General features: G+C 33.9%; 2 protein-coding genes across 2 annotated transcripts in view; one reads left to right on the plus strand and one right to left on the minus strand.

Moving 5' to 3' along the window:
• Positions 1–25,180, minus strand: part of LOC107194182 (adenylosuccinate lyase) — a 39,859-nt gene that overhangs the window by 11,060 nt on the left and 3,619 nt on the right. The window lies entirely within an intron of this gene.
• Positions 8,176–13,190, plus strand: LOC107194183. Its single transcript, XM_015583761.1, has 4 exons — positions 8,176–8,221; positions 9,130–9,340; positions 9,767–9,952; positions 12,934–13,190. Coding segments are annotated over exons 1-4 (630 nt in total). The 5' UTR covers positions 8,176–8,219; the 3' UTR covers positions 13,165–13,190.

Below are 25,180 nucleotides of genomic sequence, written 5' to 3' on the forward strand. Positions count from 1 at the left end.
CATTCCGACAGCGAATACTTCCTATGAAAACAGAGGCCAAGTGATTGCACAAATAATATTAGATAAAAGAGAGATTTAATAGCTCCTTGTATGTCTTTTCTTAGAAGACTTTATCCCCTTCTATTTGCTATCTTGAAATATTTTAAATTTTAAAAAATGTCTAGCTTATATAAAAGTACTGTTTCTACTAAAGACATCTTCCTTGAGAATGTTTCGAAAATTTTTTCGAGAAATATCGTATAAAATTTGTGAAATGGAAAATAGAAAATTATAGAAAATTTTAATCAGAGACATAAATAGTATCGGTATTACAAGATAAGCAGATAAGGAATCACGCGAGAATAAAAGTGTTAATGAGGATAAATATGTTGTTACTATAAAAACATAAATCTAGTCGCTGCAAAATTTCAATAATAAGCCAAAAGCTATGAAATTGTTCATTAGTAAACTCAAATTACAGAAACATTAGGTGATTTAAGATTTTTATGCTACTTTTGAAATAAGAAACATGATTCTTAACAAGAGAAGATAATTGAAATGATTAAAAGTTACTTCCGCACCGTCCACACCGTCTGATCCTCGAATATGTAGGACACAATATAAAAGAATGACAAAAACAGCCAACCATGGATGGAAAGCACCATTATCATCCCTACGCCATTGGTATAAAAAATTAGTGCCAGGATACAAAGGATCTAAACAACATAACTAATCATAAAATTATCCACTCGCTTCCTAAAATTCCGTGATGTATGTTTGAAAGATCAACTTACACATTCGACCACTCTTAATATAAAATTAATATCTGTCAATAGCTCCTTAAATCCTTTCATCTTCGACTCTTGCCTCTTTGGTCACTTTCAAAACGTTATTTCGTGCACAGCAACAACGTGAAATTCTTGTATAATTCCATCGATAAGAATGATCGATCTTCGTGACGTTCAGGGAATATTATGTAAAAACAAAATGTGATTGCGGATATTTATAATTCATAGATCATTAAATATTACGATTTCGATAAAATTGTGCTCTACGAGTAAGAAATGGACGATATACCAGTCCCTGTACAGCTTTTACGGTTGAACGCGTGGTCCATTGACAAGACGTTGTTAATATGCAAGACGCTGTCTCTGGTATCTTTCATTATGTTCCAATTCTTACGGAAATTTCGAAAAAGGAACTTTATATGTTCTAATGTGAAAAATTTCATATTATATTAGAAACACAGTATATTCTTACAAGTAGCCTAAACTGGGCACTAAATGTGGTAGATAAACTCGTCAAAAAAATAAAACTGCAAATAGTTAAAGGATTATGTTCAATTGAATTATAATCGTTATAGTTGAAAACAGGATATGATTGCGTAATTTATTTCTTTTCACGGTCGATAACTTTTCAGGCTGCCTGCATAATAGGCACGGCAATATACTACAGCCCCTTGGATCCATACATTGAGATTCCATGTTTTGGAATTCTGGTGCCCACGTTCATAATCGGTTACCTGATCATCATTTCATCCGATTTCGTGGTTCTGTTCATGTACAAGGAATATGTATTTCTCGTGAGTAAGTGAAAATCACGCAGTATGCTGACAAAATTCGAGATCACATCGGGAGGCAGGAAATTTGAATCTGTCTCGTTTGTATTCATCAAGGAAATATGCTTCGCCGTGATTGGCGCAGTTGGAAGTCTAACTTGTGGGATTTACCAATTGTACACGTGGATAACATGGATGCTTGAGGATGACCATGATCCTGATAGCGATTACGAGTATGTTCTTGAAATTATTTTATATCAAATATTTATCAGAAGAAAGAACTACTGTATAAATTTTTTCGTCTCATAAACAATTTTTCTATTAATTTTCTAATATATACCACGTTACAAATTTTTTTCTGCAAAGATATATGTAAAAGACCGGCATTTATCAGGGTCATTTTATAGAGTTCGTTATTAACAGAATTTGCGACAGTCTTTCAGAATTTGCGCTATCAATGGCCCTGATAGTTAATTCTCTGTCTATGATGGCTGTGGCTGCTTATCGTCTTATTCAGGAACGGGCACGTTCATCATCGAATGAAAATCAGTAACATGTTCTTTTAAGAGTTATACGATGTAACATTAGCGAACAGGAATAAATATCAGTGAAATCTGATAAAACTTCTTAACTGTTCATAAAATCAATACAACACTGAGGATTGTAAAAATCAGTAAAATAAACGATTTAATAAAGTTTAATAAAATTCTTCTTCCGATAAGACCTCTGTTTGACTTAATCTTGATTTTAGTATCTTTAAATTAATGAATAAAACTATAAAATATAGTTTTTTCAACATACTGTTTTTCACGTAGCAAGTGTAAGAGTACAGTTTAGAAGAATTATTAAAGAAAAAAGAAATAATAAACGAACATTGAACGAAGACAATCACGCTTTTTTCCGTATCTACGAGTGAGCAACCCAAGGAGGGTTATGATGCGACCACGATATGCATCAATTAGTCTACTTGACCTCGTAATCATCGTGAATGACCGGTACGATCCCACACCCACGATCCGGATACATAATCACGTTAATTACGAGCGTTGCTGGTAATTTAACCTCTCGAGGCACGACTCGAAAACCGACATTTAGTAACAAAAGAAAGGGAAAAACAGAGAGACCGAAATAAAGAGATAGAATACATAATTTAAACGACTATATAATATACTTCCTTAATCTTGAATTTTTACGTACTTTAATAGAGAAAGGTAACAATTGCTGAATCAATTTCCCTCGATTTTAACATGCGTATAGTTCGAGTGCAAATTTTTCATTAACAAAGAGAACGTTATTACATAACTGTGAGTATAAGTTTGACGTATTTATATAGTGTGCTTCCTTCGCATTCATTACCATGTTAATATTAACTGATATTAATATTGGTACACATTCTGTAATTTTGCATTAAAAAATCTTTGACTAAGAAATATCAAATATTCTATTAACATGGCAATTTGCTTCCTTAAATAGTACACGTGTGGTAAGATTATTGAAACTTATTATATAAACAAAAATCCAGATTTTCCTAAAGAAATACACCCAGTAATAAAATTTCCTACAATATCAGATTTGTAAAATATTTATCACAATAAAGGATACGATATTGACAAAATTTTAATAAGAGTAGCAAGTAAGTTCTTATGAGTTTAAGGTATGTAAACGAAAATACGAGAAGGTTATGGAATTAACAATTAAGATTTCGTATAGTTTTTCTAGTATTCAAATGGTCCTGTCTAATATGAAATAATAGAGAATAAACGAAAATAATTGCATGTTTTAGTCTTAAGATTTACAAAACGGAAGTTGTGAGTAACTCAAGATCGATAGGAGGATCCCATAATGAACATTAGTGAAGATGCGGCCGCACCTACTGACCCAGTGAGCACGTGATCCATCGTACGTGTGTTTGTGAATACGATCAGCAATGCGTGGTGTTCACACCTGTACAACTGACTGTGTTTTGTTACGATAGTTAAGTGCACGTAGTATAGTTTTCCTGTAACAAGAGGAGCAACGTATTAAGACTATTACGCAATTAGAAAATAATCTGTTCAGTAGTATGAGACACTGCCAGCTAGACTGTTTCTTGGATTTAAGACTTTTTCATTTATTAGAATGTAAACAGATGTATGTAAGTCGTTCTTTAAAACTATATCTATCGTAGATTAGTAACATACTTTTTACCATTAACGTTTGTCAATCAAAAACATATTAACAAACTGTACATTCTCCATAGTCAGAAATATATAACAATAAACCATATTAAGTGATACAATAAATATTATTTACAATTTTTCTTTATTAATGATAGTTTTAAATGAAATTACTAATTTCTGCTTAAAAATCAATTAAACATAACTTGTTCGTCTAATTTTAAGCTATAAATTGATCGAATAGTATGTACAAACTTTTCAATTTCTATTTGAAAGTTACGGGTTTAAATAAAATAAAACTATTTTTTTAATTAGTCGGTTAATGTTCACATTTTCCTTTTGTACATATCAATGAAACGTTACTGGTCCTACTAATAAAAAATTGATTATTACTCTACATCTTATACTTGGTCATGAGTCTATAAACTCTTTAAATTAAAAGTAAATTAATTTTTTAGTTGTTTCTTCAAATGAAGAATATGTGACGATGGACGGTTAATTTACTTAACGCGTGTCTTCTATACACAGCGTAAAATTATGCCCTGAACTAGGTAATTTATGATCGATATCGGATATAAGAAGATAGCTCGTTTCGAGGTTGACTCATACTTGATCCGCAACTGTCATACGTAAAGTTACTGACATATTTTAAGCACTTTAATATTTACACTCTGATATGCTTGCCGTGTCATGGCCGGAACGTTGTAACTTTCTATCGCAATCACTGTTTATCGACTATTGTAAAACGAACTTACGACTATGGTACACCAATCATAACTACCTTGCCCTTATTCCATTTACAATTGACTTCAACGAACTAGTAACACCGAACGAAAAATAAATACTGTTCTTTATAACATAGAGACAAATCAAGATTCGTTATTAAAATTTTCATTGGCCTACATTGTGAACACTTGTGTGAATCCTCATTTTTATAGACTATTTCACAAAGTCAAGAATCAAAGGAACATTTACATTAACGATTAAGAAATTTATAAACCCTCCATTCGTCGCTATCTAAGTCGTGGTTTACTACTACAACTACAAGAAAATAAGTACGATTTAATTATGCATTGCGAACTGAATACACTGACGATAACCATCACAAAAAAAAGAATACAAAAAAACAGAACATAAACTCAGGGGACGGCGAAGATTGCGGCATTTCAAAACATCATTGGCATGTTAACTTTGTATGTTCATTACTGCATTAATATCTAGCACACTTGCAATACCTTTCTTTGCTTTGCTGTTTTTTTTTCTGCGGCCATAAATCATATATACGAGTCACTTTCGCACTAGCTGCTGGAATTTGGTCTTTGACACCACCAAGCTGTTTCATTAATATACGTAGACTCTCTAATAAATTTAAAACGGATAATTTTTCTTTTACATGGGGCTCCTAAAGCCAACTCCTGCATAAGAAATAATTTCATAATAAACATACCTCTTGATTCCTTGTCAACCTATTCTAACGCCAACTGTATAAGTTTCTTTCCTCGAATCACTATTATACAAAATTTATAAAAATTGGAAAATCTATTGTATCAGCATATGAAAGTATCTACTACAATTACGAGAAAATTATATGTTCACGATTAATTATTACACAGAAATAAACAAAATTGACAACCACTTCTAACACGATCTCCGAGTATAAACGCAAAAAACATTGAAACAATCCAATCTTGGGAAACTAAAAAAAGATGTCTAACAGCAGTTGATTACTGATAACATGACTGACCATTGAGTAAGTATCTACACGTTACAATTACCAACACTAATTTCACATATGTTAATGTAAACAAATTGCAAATTGTAAATAGGAAAATAAAGAAAACTCTCTAACTGTATTTGATACATCCCCAAAGAGGCAGTGTAAGATTATCACAGTTTTTCTAACAACATTCGCAAAATGCTCATATATAGACAAATGGCTCAAAATGACTCGAATAAATAGGAGAATCTGTAAAAGGGGATTGTTTCGCAAAGTTGGTCGATAGTGTCGCAATGTGGGCAGTGAGCACGACCCATTCCGTTCGTTTATGGATGAAAATTCGCCACTGTTTTATTCGTGCTCCCGATCCAATTCCACTTTCGTTCGTGCATGTTTAAACAAGACGCCCGCCGTGCGCGCTCGGTCCAAGGCTTTTGCACGTGTACACATGTGTATAACATCCGTGGTGTGTACGTCCACGCAAAAATTATACACCGTGAGTCACGTGAAGTCCAGCATGCTCCGATGCATAGTTTCCGACGTACCGACAACACGTGCTCATGAATTAAATCCCGTGGTTACCTCGCCCTTCGTTCCAGGCTCCAATTACGCGCGCGACATTCTGTCCTTTTTTTGCTTTTCGTAATCGTTACTCGCACGTCCGGGATTTGTTGAATTATTCGGTTACGCGGGATTCCATCGTGTCGCGACGATTGCTCAAACACGTGAACATTTTTGAACGATTGATCGTGAAACAGTCAGCACTGATAGGCAACAATTTAATGTAAGAATCACCTTAAGAGCAAATTTAAAGGACAATGAATCGATTCATAACCTATTGCACTACCCAAAACATACGAAACTGTACCTACAATAAACTGTAAAGTTGGACTTTGAGTCGTTAATAACTAGACTACGCAAAAAAAAATTTTAACATGGGAAATTCAGTAAAATAAAGAGTTTAACTGTCGAATGGTAAAATGGGTTTTAAGGTCGTACTTGGTAAGGTGGGGTCGGATCTGGTTCGAACTCTTCTTTGCTGTGATCAGACGGTTAAGAAAAGTTATTAGGAAGGTGTTGCCCGCTAGTGAGTTTGGCGGGTGCTGAGTTGCCCATCACTGATTTACACCTTAGAATCGGTTGATGATTTTTTCATTTGCTGATGGGAAGTGACGAGCGAGAACCAATGAAGCAACAAGAGTGACGTAATGGACCAACTACTTCTTTTTAACCTTTCCGTTAGCAGGTATTGGTATCCGGAAGTGTATTAATAGTATTCTGGGTGGAACAACATTAATATTGGGAAATAAACTGCTCCATACTATTAATTTCTGTAAAGTATCCTAATTGTACATGATCTCCATATACATCTATCGATTATACTTTATAATACATTTTAATTAATGCTATGAAATGAAAATAATTCACGAAATTTTGCATATTTTAATAGTAATTTTTACATTTTCCAATGCCAATTTATTCCACATAAATCTAATATAAAAATAAGTTTCAGTTCACTGGATCCCTATCTTTGACTTCGTTCTACGTAGGATGTCTGACATTTTTATTCAAGCTCTGTTAACCTATGCTTTTATTAAAGATGAAGCGAAAGTATCGTATAAAAATGGAATATAGAAATGTTTCTTTCTCGAAATAAACTTTCGAGTTACGTAATAAAGAAAATACTAATGGGTTTAGTCAACGTTTGCACAGAAACAGGGAATATGCTCAATCTTATTGAAAGATTTTTTAAGGAATATTTCAAAGTATCTCGCATAAATGGAGAGATAATTATACTTGAATCGAAAAATTCGCAAGATATAATATTTCAGCTGCATCTCTATCCACACCAATTCGATCATCCTACATTAACACTAGAGAGTGTTCAGTCAGATTCAGTTTTAGTCAGATCGATAATCAGGACATCGTTTTTAAAATATTAATTAACCAATTCTTTGATATTCATATTATAATAAATGTAGTGACAGATGTAAAAAAATGAATTATTGTAACATTTTAATTATCGTTATAACACCCTACTAACCAGTCCTTTTGATTATTTTGATAATTCTAGTGTTAAAATGACGATGATCCATAATCAACACGTAAACGGAAAGCTCAGTGTCGGTCACCGGTGATCGTCATGGTGATAAACGTATTAAGAACAAATTAAATTTCCCAAGGAAGGAAAAATAATTAATCGAATCTCGTAAAATGATGAAGAAACTAACAAACATCGCTCGATGACAACATAGTTGGTCCGCTTCAATTGGCACGAAATGAGACCAAACCCAAAAGGGGAGGGCCACGGGACCATTTTTCGCGAAATTACGTGATAGTGACACAATCGTACATAAGGGACCCACGACACACGGTCATACAGTGAACCTTGCTAACAAAGCCAGCAGACCGCCTGCGCAACTTATGTGTACGTACGGCGTAGTCTCCGGTGTGTCATGCTTCGCGTTCCAGTTTAAGTTATACCGCGACGCAGCGTGGAGGTGCATGGTTCACAGTCGATTCCGCATCGTTTGCCGACGATCAACGTGACTAAACACTAGCTGAGACGCGTCCGTTTATCCATCCGATAGATTCATTGTAGATTTTTCGTGACCTCTTTAATTCTGTGAATTCATTACCTCGAGTAAAGAAGCAATTTGTGACACTACAGCAACGAGGGGGTTGATGGACAGGTGGCAGTGATAAGTCCATTGATATTTGGTGAACCTGTGTAGCTGGAAGAGTTCTCAGAGAGTGTACAAGCACGTTTAGGTGGCTGTGGAGACAGAAGTTGTTCGAAGAGGTATATATGTACGTATCCTTCAGCCCTTGGTAGGTGGAGTCCTAAGGCATTATCATTTTTATAATTAATCTTGAAATATTGAATTTTTTTTACATTACTTTTGTATGGGAAATAAATTTTTTGGTCGATAATCTAAGTTTTGAAAACGATTTTTAATCTTACGTCTCGATGAAATCAACTTTTGTCAATTGAGGGTTGAAGGGTTGAGGAAAATTTGGTGTAACTCTGAAGATTGTGGATTGTTTAAGTGGATTATAGGCACACGGTATTCTGAAACGCTTAAGATTTATCACAGTAACGCGAACATAATTTCAAAAGCTAATAGAATAGAATGTTATTGAGTCGCGTATTTCCTGATTGCATAATACAAATGGCAGAAGAATCTTGAACAATAACATTCCATTCTTTATGCACTGAAAAGTACCAATAAACAGGTTTCATCTTCAAGTTCTTCTCTAAAAAAAAGGAAATTGAATACAAATTTCCAAGCCACCTCACAATTGTAATTCGTATATGAATAATAAATTTTACTTTCAAACAGTAAGTTAGTGAGGAAACTCGGAGATTGTTACTATTAAGAACTTTTACGATTATTACATTATTAAAATCTACTATTTACTCCATTGAATTTAAATTCGCACCACATTTAAAATTTATTTCAATTTACTGTTAACAATAACTGCATTAAAAAACATTACCCAGATTCTTTAATACTGTCTGAATGAAATAAATAACTGTGTACAATTGTTTGAAAAAAATTCATCTATCTGCATTTACACTGAAATACATTCTAAAATTTATGTGCATGTTCTTAAATCACGTTTCCCCGTGCTTATCCTCCCCCGCTGTTCATGGGGGTTGCGTTCAACCTTCCCCAGGCAGCTTGATATTTATCGCGATACTTGCTACAACCTAGGGTCGCCGTGCTCGATGACAGAGGACTAGCATTGGAAGGTGAAACAATTGATCGTGAAGAAAGGGTGAACGTAAAATCTATCAAACTGGGTGACGGCAAAGGGAAACACCGCAGAGTCAGAATGGCAGACGAAGGGCAACAGGAACAGCGTCTCCCCAAAGAGCGCAAGATGATCGGTCATTTACCGTTTCTAATGAAGATTTTGGAAGTTGTGAGTTATATCTCGAATTATGATAATCAATGGAAATGATGGAGTTCATAATAATTAACCATTTTAATCGTTGAATGTATTCTTCACTGGAACGTTTTACTGATACGGTTACTTAACCCTATAAAGCAGAGTGTGACGTTTTTGTAACGTACACGTATAATAGAGAAAGTAGAATGTTTATGGAGTTAATCTAAGAACGAATGTGACGATTTCGTAACATATGAAGAAAAAAGTAAACTTGACCTTGACACTTCGAGATGTGTTTTAGAATTTATCTTTTTATAAATATGAAAACATAGAATAGAAAAGTTTTTTTCTTAAATTGAAATTTTGGGCGTTATAGGGTTAAACAATTTATTCATTTAACGTTTTATAGTATTCGTTACAGGTAGCGTTATATTTACTGTCGCATGAAATTCTTTCTAGATTCTGTCTGTGTTCGCGATCGGATTAATAGTCGACCCACTCAACTCGTTCCAACGAATACTGATCAGATCGAAATTCAAACTGGACGACGCCGCGATAATTTACATCAGCATCGCCGGTTACATTATAATCAACACGCTTTTCATCATTTGCCACTTCCTCGGCGACCGAATACCAAAGAGAACGGTGAGTTAACATCCGATACATTTTTCTATTTTCAGACATCCGCCATGAAACACCATAATAAAATGTATTAGTTAAAAATGCACAATATACATAACATTTCCTAATCGATAACTAATATGCTTTCAGTCTGATATATTTTCATGTATTCATTTTCACAAAAACAAAAAACACTGAGAAATACTTGTGATAGTAATATATTTTTATGTATTTATTGTCACCAAAGGTGGAAGAAAATGGTGGAGAATACTTGCAATTGCAACTGATAATTAGACTGTGAATTTCATATATTTATAGCATACTTAGGTGTCTACAGTTCAGTATAGTAAAAAGTTCAGTGAAATTCAATTATGTTTTTACTTCATTTGGAATCTAAACGAGTAACGGAAAATTCAATGAAATTCAATGAGGTTTTTATTTTATTTGGAAGCTAAAAGAGTAACGGAAGTTACGATTAAGAATCTTAAGAGTAAATAAATTTCTACATATTTGATTTCAGTTTCTGTAAATTGATCCGGAAAAGTCTATATTTAGATATACTATTCGCAGTCTAATGTTAATATAGAAAGTAATTAACGAAGAATCCTGAAACGCTAATAAAATTTTGATACGACAAAAGAAAATGGGATTCTGACAGTCTGTAAAGTATTCTTACACCCGGCTAGAGTAGAACCTAGAATCTAGATTACGTGGCGTGTCTCGTGACAATAAATTGACAAAGTGACACAATCGAGGGATCGCGTGACGATCACAAAAGGAGGAGTAGTATTATGTCAGATTCGTTTCCTCCATTCGATATTTTCGATATAACATACACGCTGACAGGACTCATGTTTTCAACATTTCGCTGGACTCCACTTAGAGCCTAGCCCATTTGTACAGCTGAGTCGTCGCAGATACCACGCATTCGATAATTAACAGATGCGTCATGTCCTTCGTAACGTGTATCAATACAACCTATATTTTCGAATTTTTTCTACGGGACTATATATTTGTCTCTGGAGAAACTCAACGGTTGTTCATAGTCGAAGTGGTCGTAAGTTATTTCCTGCGAAACTGAATTTTGTAGTATTTTTGAGAATGTGATGTTGGGAACTGAGAATATTCTAAATGTAAAAAATGTGAATCTTTTATTTCAGTAAAAGATTTTGTCGAATAAACTTCCATATTCGACGTGTAAATTAAAGTAATATGTTTAATGTATAATTAGACAATTAATGCCAGGAGATTAAATCTTATCAATAGTTTATTGACAAAGGAATAAAAATTATTAATAATTTTAATATTTTTATTTTTGAATATTAATATTTTTGTTTATTCTTTAACGGAAAATATACGGCATAAAAGTTAAAGAAATGGTGTTCGATGGTAACATACTTTTCGAGCAAATACTGCTACTCGAATGAGCACCATTAAATATTCAAGGTTGTCTAATGAAGGTTCACTTGTTTTTCCTGGATCGTAGTAGGTTCCCGAGATTACAGACGACGGTTAAAAGCTGTATCGATCCATCTATAGACATTTCCTGAAAAATGCAATTTCGTGCGACTATGGATAGAATCAGATATCCCCATGAAATATAAGAGTCCAATTTATGACACGAAACTAAGTAATACAGTTTTAACAACACCATTACCTTAGTCACAATGTAACATAAATATATAATTTAATAATTGTAATGGACATCATTAAAACGAATCTGCAATGAACTTCAAAATATTACTGTCATAAGTATTTGTGATTGTTAGATAAATATAATTTCTGTTTGTATCAGACCTATGAATTATTAATTCAGATATGAAATATAAGTGCTTCATTTGAAAGTACACCTAGTCACACAAAAATGTTCGATGTTCTGTATAATTTTTCTGACTAATCATTACCATTTTTTAAAGTGAATGGCGATTAGTGTTAATAAGTTTGGAAAAGGACTTAACTATTTTCAAAGGAAACGTTCGATGTATACGCATGTGTTCCGTTCCAATTCGATTAAAATTCATACCTTATCGACGTTCAAGTTCCCATGCGTCGTCTTATCAACCACCTTCCTTTACACCGTTTATGCTCGTTTAACGATTGGAACTCGCACTATCGGGGACTACTTATTCGAAGAAAATGGTGATTGTTACGGTCACACGGGTGTGATAACAAGCTGCATAATTCGAGACTTCGATACGAACGAGGACGGGTCAGTGGCCTCCTTTTAGCCGATAGGAAAAAAGGCTCAAGAATAAGACGTGTCGATTTGCGTTACTCGCGTATTATGTACTTTCCATATACATACATATTTCACAGGAGATGAGATTTATAAACTATATGATTATCTAATTGAGTACAATTAATTCTTTTGGGTATCTGAGCTTTTGTGACCAAATTTATTCTGTTTCTTTTAACGATAGTAGTTAAAAATCTGGTCTTATGTGGTCACAGTCATACAAAAATAATACTTCTGTGTATTAAATAAACATGATTTATAAATATAAGAGAATTGGATATTGCAAAATTTAAATGGTAAATTCGAACGAAATTTTGATTACTATTGTAAAGTTAAGTGTACTTATTTAGTTTCTATGTACAATTGTGTTTTCAGTGTTTATTCATTAAAATATTGCACTCTTAGTGCAACATTGTTAAATTTTGTACAATTTCGCTTCATGAAGGAACAAGAGAATGGAAGCTTTGTAATATAAATGGCAATTGACACACTTTTTAAAATTAATATTCAAAATTTTACGAGATAGTCTCTTCCACATGAAATACTATTTATTCAAAAATTTTCTACCTATTCCTATAGTTCCAGCCACATTCGAAATGGCAACTTTTAATAGCCGACCTTGTACAGTAGCTGCAATAAATACACTGCGAATGCCATGTGAATCCATATTTTCCTTCTGCATACGTCACATAATTGCACAGAAAAAGATTAAGAAAACACGTGATAAATAATAAATCGATTTTCAAGCACTGATATTTTTTGGTTCCAGTTGATAATATTCACCTCAGTCGGCGCGCTTTTGCATATCGTCGCAGGAAGCGTGATTGTTTATAATTGGAACAAGATTATGGGCCCCTATTACAATAACAACGAATTTTATCCGAGCAAGCAGTACATGGACATGTTCATATCGGGAGCGGTGTTCACGTTCGTGAACGCGTTGGTTTTCATCGTTGACATTGTTTTGACGATAAGGTATTCAGGGAAGAACTCGCAATGAGGAGGACTTATTTCTTTTTTTTTAACCGAACGAAATATAAATAACCCATTGATATCGGAAAGAATTATTTTATGGCATATTTGTTATGTATGTAGATACAATGAGAAACTGACAACTGCCAATAAGCTAAAATAAATTGATTATAAGCTATAATACAGGATACGACGCGTTAACGAACAGAGATATGTACGGTTACGATCGAAACTATTTTCATGTCTCGAATTATAATGTCGTGAGTGACACTTAGTCAATATGTTAGTACCTACAGGATGATTATACTTATATGTATAGTTATTTCACGCCTTTAAAAAGAAAAGACATAATGTAACATTTCGTGAAAGAATGTCCACCATATGTGTTCGAAATTGTGCGACAGGAACAGCTTATGTAAAATTCGATGGAATACGAAGTGTTTGTGGAACGACATTCCGTCCATAATTTAAAATTTATATTTATAATCGATATGTAAGTTTTTGAGCCAAACATTCACGGATTAGTTGTAAGTTTTAAGTAAGATAGCATTTATTGAAAACATAAATAATAATTAACTTTTTATTAGTATTTTTAGAAAGTGTACAAACGCGAATATCTACATGTGTTGTAGGAGAGCACATTATGTTAACTTATTGGTTTGTATAACGATAGATTAGTAAGATCGTACGATAAAAAACGATAATATGTTAAACGAATAATTTTTTACAATTTATAAATCTGTTTTCACTTTTGTATTATTTAGTGGTTAGTATAAAAATTGTATTAAGATCGATGTCCAAAGAGTTGTCGAATTTGTTGTACCTATAGTTTATGTTCTAGGATCCACCGAAATATTAATTCTTACTAATATTACGCTGCAGTCCAAAGTTTGCATAATTACACAATTAATGTTATATTAAGTAGTATGGATTTCTTATTAAAAAGTAGTCTTTTCTAGGTATTCTTTTTGTACATACGATGAAATTGAATCTCAGAATTGCCATGAATATTCTTAATTAAAATAGTATATCTTCTAATGTTAGTGATTATTGAATACTGAAAATGAAAATCAAAATTGGCCGTCGCATACGCTTATCGACGTAAATATAGGCTCGTAGATCTAACCAAAATTAATGTGTCTTTATCAAAACAATTCCGTCCAGTTGAACATTATTTTAACAAATATGTATGTTAGATAATATTTGTATACACTAGAGATATAAGAAACTGTATTACATAATGACTAATGTAATTAAATATGAATATATTCCGTAAACTATGCAATCGTTTTGTTTTTGCTATACGTACACAACACACTACAAAAATTTATAATAAATAAACAAATTTTTAGGTATTCCCAAGGTACTCTCAATTTTGTTGAATTTAAAAAGATAACCATTAAAATACAAGTCGATCATTTATTATACACATGTTGTAGAAACCTTCCTAATTTTCCAATTTTACTAAATTTTATAGGATATTTCAAAAGGACAATGAAACGTGACGCAAGTTGCACAAAATTATAACTGTACTATTGAAAATACAATATTGAACATAACAATGGAGTGACAATCGTTATATTTATACTTTCTCCCACTCCCTTAATCGACCAATACGAAGTCGGAAATTAATCGAGGCGCCAATTTAACTGTGCAATGTTCATAACGCACCGAATAAAAAATTGAATGACATCTGAGGTTTTTGTGAATTACTTAGAGGTTCGATCAATGTTATAGAAAGAAAAGAAAGAACGAACTCCCAGAAAACCAGTGAATTATGAAAGAAAAAGGTTAACGTATTGGAATTCAATAAGGGACACTTTCTCGTTCATTAATACAAAAAGATAAACAATCTACATTTCTTAACCTACAGATACAACTAAATGGTATCGACGTTTAAATCCGTTCAAATCGAAAGTGGTTGACCAAGACGAGCACAGCAGTGGCATCAGGTTGGTTCTCAGACCACTTAGAATATTCCAGTTTGTAAGTATGAAGGTTGTGAATACGAAGTTTGTGAAAATCTTTTCAACACAACCGATCACTTACGTTTTATCAATCAGCTAGTGGTACTATTAATCTTCGTGCTCGTGATTTACACGATCGCGACGAGTAGTACGAAAGTGTCATCGATCACGTGTCTTTTGCTGATCGTCCTTTCCGGTGTCTATGTTTTCGTCCTGGCAATAGAACTGATCAGCCAATTCAGCAATGGAGAATTGTATGAAGTACCGGTAATCATTTGCATAAACATAAGTTTACGAGTGTAAATTTATTAATTGTAGTTCGTAAGATTCTTAACACGTTTCCTACCAGGCGTTACATATGTGTGAGGCTCCAATTTCAAAGTCTAATTTCTAAGTATACTTTGTTTAATAAAAACAGAATGTGTTTTGCAATGTTCAGATATGGTACGTGTTATTCATTATCTCTGTTTTATGTCTTTTTGATACATAACCGAAAAGGTAAGAAAATTTTACCGAAGAGAATGATGCAGACCTATGGAGTGATTTATGACGAACGTTTTCGAAATAATATGGTGGTAGCAAGCGTGTTAATCACCGATCGATAGCAGTCTATGTAAACCATATATATGATCACATGAAATATTTTAAATATCACCTTCTCGACAGATATTTTATCTTTCCTTTCTGGGCGCCATACTTTTTGGAGTTGCTGGAATTTTTTTAATACCAATTTTTATCGCCACCAAACTTTGGTACATAATTACGATGCTGTGCTTCTGCCTACTGGCGTGTATACTGTTTTTAATCGATGTCATGATAATACTCGTGTAAGTATCAAATACGTAATCGTGTGTCACTTGCAAAATTCGTGTACGTGAATTTTATGCAGGTTGTGGAGACGATCTTGCAACGTTTGCAATCGGTGCACTTGCAACGGTCATCATACCGATAACTATTTCAAGGATGAGAACTATTGTCATCCTCTTTGCAATGTGAGTTCAAGTAACGATTACTTTGTACAGAAAAGATATCGCATAGAATTTGAAAGTGAAACTAACTTTATAGTATTCATTTTACTTTTTTCACTTCCGTCTAGGAAATTGAGTTATTTTCGTATGTGAATGAATCGAGAGATACGCACAAAACTCAGAAATGTTTACACTTACAATCGGAGTATATACAGTGAGCCACGAAAGTATTCGCACCCTCGCAATTCTTGAATTCGAATGATCAATATACTTTAACAATATACATTGTGTAAGGATATATTGTACAATAACTAAACTTTCGAACGATGTATCATTAATTGAAAATAGTAATATACGTAAGTGGAAACTTAAGCGAATCATCGAAAATGTAATCTCATAAAAGTATTCTAATTCGTAAAATTCAAAGAATTTACAAATATTTTGATTCCACAAGGATACAACTACATAGTACGAATACGAATACTTTTGTGAGCTTCATTTATATTGCTATGAATTTATATACTATATCACTACGAGTTTTTATTTACATTACTATTGATAAACATTTCTGAATATGTATTGTCAAAGAATTATTAGTCATTCGAATTCAAGAATTGCGAGGGTACGAATATTCCTGTGATTCGCTGTATGTAGTACTTTTTTTATTTACCTCCACTGTGAAATGTGTAGAAAGCTTAAAAATTTTAAAAACTTATAACCTGAGTCTATAGTGGTTTTATAGTTATTAGTTTCATATTCATTATTTCGTTTGGCAAAAAGATAGCAAGCTACAATGAAATCCTGTGAAACGATGTGAGTTATAAATATTTTCATATGTTTCTTACAAAAATAGTAATAATTAAAAAGTAGCGAAATAGACACAGTAGTGACACTTTAGCAACACATGTAAGTACACAAATTCTCGATGAGTATTCGAAGGCTCCTAGACATTGAACATTGAATATTTCATAAATTAATGGCCATATTCGGCTGAAACGAATATCATTGGCTTCAAAATTACAAGCTCTATGATTGTGCCAAACCTTATTAAAAAGTCAGCATTACACCTGGGAACCCCTCCTTGTCAGTGCCGAGGAGCCTTTCGAAAACTCATCGAGGATTTACTGTAAGTAAATTTTACACACCTCTTAACACTAATCAAACTTAGGAACGCTTAGAAGGGCTGAAATTAAGTATAATCTCCAAATATTTATGTCATATATCGAATAATTAATCAAATAATGGCAAAGGAGAACCTCGATTACTATACATCCAGCACTCTAGTTCGAAGTAATCTATGTTCCTGGAGTATGAACGTCTCTTTTAAGGTGTCTCTCTGCAATCTAGACGGTCAAATACGATTTGATGACCAGCGTCAGCAGCATCAGAGTACCATCCGGCGACGAGGATGGCATTCCCGAGCACTGCTACCGAAAAATGGGATGTGCGCGTCGTCGACAATACGTCGATCGTCCGACTAGTGCGCGATCAAAGTCCGCCCTGGACATTGCCAAGTGTCAAACAGAACAGCCCATGATGTGCAGTATGCAGTGCCAAGTGAGTGGCATCGGTTAATTATTCTAGAAAAATGTGCAACTCCCATGGGAATTTTCGTTTGAATTATAAAACTGAATAAGTAATAAATAGTATAATAATATAAACTGAATTATAAACTTGAAATGATGTTTCTATCGCAATATCCGTGACAATGGAATAAATTTATTAACACTAGAACTACGAAATCTGTCACAATGATAGATTGCAGATTTCTTATTCAGTGATCACTGAAATTATAACAGTGCTTTTGCTGGGGTGTATGTTGATATTTAATTTACTGTACATTTTGTATTACACTATATTATGCTAGATTGTTTTATATATTTTGTATATCACTTTATCATACATAATTTAATTCAGTATACATACATTTAACGCTCATGGGCGTAGCCAGGGGGTAGGCCACCTCCCCTAGAAGGAAAGAACTGGCCTCTGCCCTCCCCTAGAGGGGAAAACAATATAATGGAATTTATCTGAAGATTAATCCCACCCCCCTGGCTATGCCCATGTCCTGGTAGTTCAGTGTTAAAGGTAAAAAAACAACTCGTCTGTTCAAACTTTGAGGACCGCTATTTTGTGCTGCGTCGAGTTGGATAAACTTGGTAAACGTTGAAAAACTTTTAGACACAACAAAATGTGGTGGAGACCCCGGTGCAGACGGTCAGCAAATGCGAACTATGCAATCGACAAATGCAAGTATTCTCTCCGGCTATGGAGGTGCCACTAGCAGGCCAGCACCCAGCACCGTGTGTACCCTGCCCAGCGCTCCTGCAGCTTTTCCGAGGAGCGCCATGTTGTCCGGGGTTAGTGTTATTCCTTAACTATCAGTAAATGATATTTCATGAACGCAGTAATTTCGCAACGATTACATTTTATTCAACACTAATATGCTTTGTCCCTTAACTCTTTCGGTTTTATGAGCGTGTATATACATCCTATGAATTGGCTATTATCATCTGTTCCATCTTATCAATTATCGCTCACGATCTTGTTTTTGAAGTTTTCCACACATAATAATACTTACACTAGTCTTACATTCGTGTACTTCTCAAGGATAAATTTTTCATGCACAATCATTGAATAACTGAGGAAACGTTTATAATTCTGTTGTTTTCATTTAATGGGCCGCTGACTATGACAGTGAACGATTATTATGGAACGAAGGATACAGTAAACCGAAGAACTTTATTAAAATTTAGCAATCTCTAAAATCTATTTTCCTCATGAATTATCGCAAAATTTGCAATCTAATTACTACATAGTTTGAAAATAATTATATTCCACATTATAAGGTTAATCCTTTATTCGATGCTTAAGAATTGCCAATATGCCAATTTGCTTCATATCTTGAATAAATTTTATTCATATTATGTTAAAAACAGTTGCAGGTGCGTAGCAGGTATAGTTCAAGTACCACAGCAAAGTCAGCATCAGCAGACGCAACGACAGGACCAAGAACAACCAACGACCAATGACGTACAATGGGTACAGCAGGACCAGAAATCCTACGGAATGTTGACGAGTGAGAAAGTTCGCGCCAGTCAGGTTTCGAGTACAGGCGTTGACACGAAAAAGACCTAATTTTATTTCGATCACTAGTTTACATCTCGCCCAGAAAAGACCGGTGTAATATACTTAACCACACTTCGATCACAGTAAACCTTCATCATTATAAGACATTTAATCGAATGTGACAAAATATACGACTGAAAAGATGTAAAATGATTATTTCGTCCACGATCCAAAATACCGTAACAGATTCCTAAATTGTTTTACCATTTTTCACTTTGCGTAACTAACAAACACGAAGAAGACAAAGAATTATTTCGAGAAATATTCTGTTTTCACTGCGATTCCCTTCAAAGACACGATATTGTCACCATTTTCCAGATGAACAAAGGGAATCGAAAATGTCAGGAGTGTCAGGGACCATTACTAAACTCACTCTCGCGTCGTACTGCGTGACACCGAGTAAGAAGACTGACATATCGTCTCAAACCACCGACGACGAAATGAGGTGCGTGTAGGATGTTTTCTTTTTATTAAAATATACACGAATTTCTATCGTTCGAAAATTCAAACCATTCACTGACATACAAGATCGAATAGTATTTAAAATATTACATTCCAAAGTCTTGATCACTCGACTGCTTCAGTTAAAACGGCATTATTAGCATAAACTGTGAACAAGACAATTGAAGAACCATTAAATTTTCATATAGTTCACATTGAATCTTCGTGGTACATACTGTGCAGATTTTTCTCATCTCAATACTCTGTGAAAATAACATTCAAACTTCTCAGTTAGCCAAACCTGCAAAGCGAAATTTTGTCCAATGCCTGTTATAATGTTACGTACTCAACATGGCTACAAGTTTGATGCAAGGTCTGCTATTAACAGCTTGCACGGAGATTGGAAGCAGATTAGCAGCAAGTCTTACGATATAGCCTAGGTTATAAATTGACCTAGATTAATTAGCCTGGGTTGTGTTCCAATAGTTGCTGCTAATTTGCTGCCAATTTGCTTTACCATTTTGTCAACTGACTTTGCCTACAAAACCTAAGTTGAATGCGGAAACAGATGACTATGGTTTTTTAGACAAGTTTTGTCATTATCTGTTGGCAATATGCTCGAAACTTGCATACAACTGGTTATTAGGGTAAATCCATTTGGTTTAGATAAAAATTCAGTTCTAACAGACAGACCAGTTCTGACTTCATTCTATTGATCATAAAGTACCATTTTTCTTCATCGTTTTTGTATTCTATCCAATCTAGCGTTGGCAGAAAAATATCCGAGACGTCAGAACAGAAGAAACAAAGAGCAAGTGTACAGACAGTACCAAAGGAAAAAGTGAGAGAATCGTCATCGATGGAGTCGGAATCGCTGGAACAACACAAAGGAAAAGCAAAGACATCGGTTAGCTCCGAAAAAGAGGCGAGCAAACCTTCTGCGAGAAAATCGTCGTTGAAGTCTTCGTCGTCAAAGGCCGGATCGAAGAGGCCATCGGAGGATCAAAAACCATCGGAACCTGCTCCAGACGTATCTCAAGACGTGTACGAAGAACAATCTGAAATGGTCGTCCCCGCGGCGGATCCTGCGCTGGTGCCACCGCCACAGAAAGTGGCGCAAATGATAACTCTGTTGCAGGAGATCGAGGGAGGGAAAGGTAGCGACGACGCGGATAAAGTAGCCACTGAAGCCTCTAAAGTGGAAGAAGGAAAGATCTTTGGCGTGGAGGCAAGTGTGGAGACGAGTATCTTGATGGAGGAATCAGAAATTGGAGTAGATATCCATGAGAATGTTAAGGAAGCGGCTGCGGAAGAGATCGAAGATACCAAAGAGGAGATTAAAGAAGAAGATAAAGACGAAGTTAAAAAGAAAGCTAACGACGAAGGTAAACAGGAAGCTAGAGAGGAAGCTAAAGAGGAACATAAAGAGAAAGATAACGAGAAAGCTAAAGAAAAAGCCAAAAAGGAAAATACAGTGGAAGCTAGAGAAGAGGTTACGGAAGGGGTTAAAAAACAGATCGACAGACCTGTGAAGGAAGGAGGGATCACAATTTGTGAATTGAAAAAGGAATGCCTTCCTACTCCCAAAGAGGCACATAAGAAGGCGAAGAAAAGGGCCGACAGTGATAGTACTTCGAGCGACGCTTCTACTGGTAGCATAAATGAGAGTGTTAAATCGAAGGCGGAGGTTTTGTCATTGAGCCGACTAAGTACTGGGAGAGAGAGACAATCAATGCGAACGACATCGACGACTAAACCAGACGCAGAAACGCAAGCGTAAGAGATACATGTTTCATTCTATGGTAGAATTAAACGAAATTTACTCTGAATAATAATTAACGACTTTGACTGTTAAGTGATCAAGTTATTGAACGATGACTATGATTACTGCCAGAACAAATTTTACTTTTATTCTGGTGTCTGTAATATAGTTTAGAAAAATGTGAATTTCTACCCAAATAACACACAGACGACTTAAGATGGCTTAATGGCGGCTTAATAACGGCTTAAAGACGCCTCGGACTTAATATAGCCGTAAAATGGGCGTCTTTAAGGCGTCATGTGCTATCTGGATATAAGTATCCGTAGTCTCGTGATATGTGGTGATAACTAATATAATTATAAAAAACTTTGTCTCATATTTAATATGTCTTAAATATAACGTGACCGAAAATGCTCCTGTCAAATTCGTAGATCAGAAATAGTCGATTCAAAACTTGAATAAGGTGGAACTCATTTTCACTGTATTTCGATGGACCTCAAATTAATTGAGGAATACTGTAAGCTGAATTTGTAGTAAATCTTCTAGAGTGCAACAACCCAGCCCATGCCTATGCACCTCTATCTCAATTGGCCCCAATACGTAGCTGATAGTCAACCGGAAATTGCTTTGTGAATCTATTAGACTAGACTATCAGTTGTTGGGCTCGAACCTGTCTCTTTCGTTATGTAATCTCATAAACACAGGAATGCATAAACGCTGTGACTAAACATGAGTACATTTATTTCCAATCTTGTGGTCACGACATTTGGAACCATGATCAACATCAATTAAATAATTTGTTGACACTGGTGTCATGTGAAACTATTTTTCCATAATATTATTTTACAGATTACGGTTTTTATGCATTTGTAATAGAAACATTGTCGAGATGTAGTAACGAGACTGCGAATTGTATACATTTTCACGATATAGAAACGTGTTAAACAGAATGAAAGTGAACCTTCAGTAAATATAAAATAAGTTATATCAGTATTGATTTAATTGTTGAAATAATTCTCTTTCATTCTGGGTTTTGTAAAATAATACATCGAAGACGGAATGTTCATAAACATCTGTTGTCTAATTATATGTGTTATAAGCTAATATATTGTTGTGTTAGAATTGACATAGATCTTTCATTCAACAAGACCAAAAAGATGAGTTTTCTAAAGAAGAGGAACAAAGTTGAACCTGCTGAAATTGTGTAAGAGAAAAACATACTACGATTTCTAATTAATTAATGAATTCGAATTAATTCCATAACACTAAACCTTTGATAAATGGAAAAACTATTAAAAAATAAATATTTAGCACTGCTGATACGGACGTTCAAACCTGGTTCTCTGAAGATCACAGTGACGAAGTTGTATCAGAGGGTATTAAACCAGACGTTGAGGTAATTATAAACAGACTTTAAAATTGCTTAGCTTTGAACAACGAAAGGAACGAAGTCATATAATACTGTTTGCATATCACTGTAGACTATGTGTAACTTGTTATTTGCATTGCAATTCCATTCCATTAGATAAATTTAATTTAAAACATACTTATTGAATTATTCTAACGAAAAATAAACGGAATACAACTAATCAAATTTAATGGCATACGTTACAGAAATTCATAGCAGACAAACGGGGTATAGTGGGAGAAATGCCAGTTTGTCCCTCTTGCAAGAGACTACAGGTAATGATTATTGCATGTATACTTGTAATTCATGATCCAACAATCCATATTTTATAATTTATTTTAATGTTTCAACAGTATTTCCCAACGACGACCTCTTTTCTGTACTACAGTGTTTACAGGGACAAACGAGGCAGGCTGTTCTGTGACAACTGTTCCACAACAACTGCTACTATGAAAGTATGATAAATAATTACTATTTTTAATGAACAGACAACGAACTTTATGCAAATACGTAAAACACAATATAATAGAAGTTGTAACAGAAACCGATCGTCTCTGTTAAAATTTCGTTGTGAAATCATTTATGAAAATGACAATTTGTGCAAACGTTCACTGACTATTAATAAAATAGTGGTACAGTAAACATTATTATTTTTCTCGTTTTTTTTGTTTCAGGTTTTATATAGACAGGAAGCAAACGATCTGAAACGTCTGAGGTGCACGCGCTGTGGAAATAGTTTACGACAGAAGAGTAGTCGGAGTGAAGGGCCTGTAAAGACGATTTTTTAGATACTTCTTCTTTTAATAATAGTTTGAATATTATTCTAATACAAATTTTCGTCCTCAGTATACTCGAAACAGAAATGACAGCTGTCCCAAATGCACTCAAATGCCAATGCGTACGCATTCAATCCAGAAGAAGTGAGTCTCTAACAAAACATGCAGCTTCAGTAAGAGAAAAAACGACGATGAAGTGATGAAAATGAATTGCGAACGGAATAAAAATTAGGATAAACATCGAATCATCGAAATTCGAATACAATATGTACAAATAATTAAGAATTACATTTAACAACATTTCGTAGAGATTTTTCATGTATATATTGAATTGAGATTAACGATAATGTACATTTTAAAGAGTATAATTGTATTTTATTATAAAAGTATTTTAATTTCAGGCATGAACATGTACTTTAACATAATGCTTTGTAATTATTGTACTTACTGAAACACGCTTAATTAACAATAATATTTTGGGTGATTACAATAGGCTATATTTATTTGAAGAAAGTTAACACAAATTGTACATTGTTTATATAAAATACAATGAATATTTGTTCGAATGTACGAAGCCATCGCGTGTTTTTCGAAATAAAAGTTACAGATTACTTTATACAAGTGAAACAATCCTTTCAACAATGTTAAAAAAGTGATAAGCCTGAATATTCGTGTAAAATACTGTAAAGTAAAATTTATCATTCGTCGGTGTTGTCCGAGTTGTATCTCCATTGTTATTTCTTGTCTACCACCAACAGTACAAAGTATTTGATTACAGAAAAACACAATAATAAGCGATGTATTAAAAAATGTTACACATCCGTTTCTGATTCTGTTACAAGGAAATAAAGATAGAGAAGCTGTAACGATCCATACGATCCAGAAAAAAGAAACTATATTAAACGATATTACACGTAGTTAGAAAATAAAGTTATACAAAGATCAATTATTTGATGCACAAACTGATCCCTATGATTATAATAACATGAAATAATACGATAATATAATTATAATAGTAGAAAGTAACGATCACTCAATAAACTTAGTTACCATTAATAAACGCAGCTAATCTTTATATAAAAGGAACCATCGTCGTGTCACTTAATTATAAAACTACGCCCATTTGTCAGGAACTTTAAGTTTGTATAAACTTTGAGAAAAATACTTTTCTTTGTCTTTCATGCTTAATATAAATGCTTAGAAATTAATGATAAATACGTTTACTTATACAACACTGATCGTAAAAAATGTTTATTCTTAATTACTGCTTTCTTTCAAATACTAATTAGCAAAATCTTGTACAGTGATTCAATATCACAAACGATTCGTAGTTTCGATCATCGTGAAACAAGATCATCTAAGTATTCACGTTTTATTTCTCGATCAGAAATTTTTCTTTCTTCTATCGACTTGTTTACGAAGATAAACCTTGCCACTAAGATTCCGATATTTCTATTGAATACTTCGCTTCGATTCAATTTATCGCGAGGGACAAATAATCCATTTCTTTTCCTTCAAATCTTTTACATAATGGTACCTAACGAAGCGATTCCAAAAAGAAAATTTCTCTTTGCTTTGATAATGCATTATACA

This window comes from Dufourea novaeangliae, unplaced genomic scaffold (assembly GCF_001272555.1).
Source record: "Dufourea novaeangliae isolate 0120121106 unplaced genomic scaffold, ASM127255v1 scaffold21, whole genome shotgun sequence".
Classification (NCBI taxonomy): Eukaryota; Metazoa; Arthropoda; class Insecta; order Hymenoptera; family Halictidae; genus Dufourea; species Dufourea novaeangliae.

Excerpts from the sequence above, each read along its gene's own strand:
- LOC107194183 (XM_015583761.1), top strand. Across the intron at positions 9,341-9,766 it reads TAATGAAGATTTTGGAAGTT|ATTCTGTCTGTGTTCGCGAT; the intron begins GTGAGTTATATC and ends AATTCTTTCTAG. Across the intron at positions 9,953-12,933 it reads ACCGAATACCAAAGAGAACG|TTGATAATATTCACCTCAGT; the intron begins GTGAGTTAACAT and ends TTTTGGTTCCAG.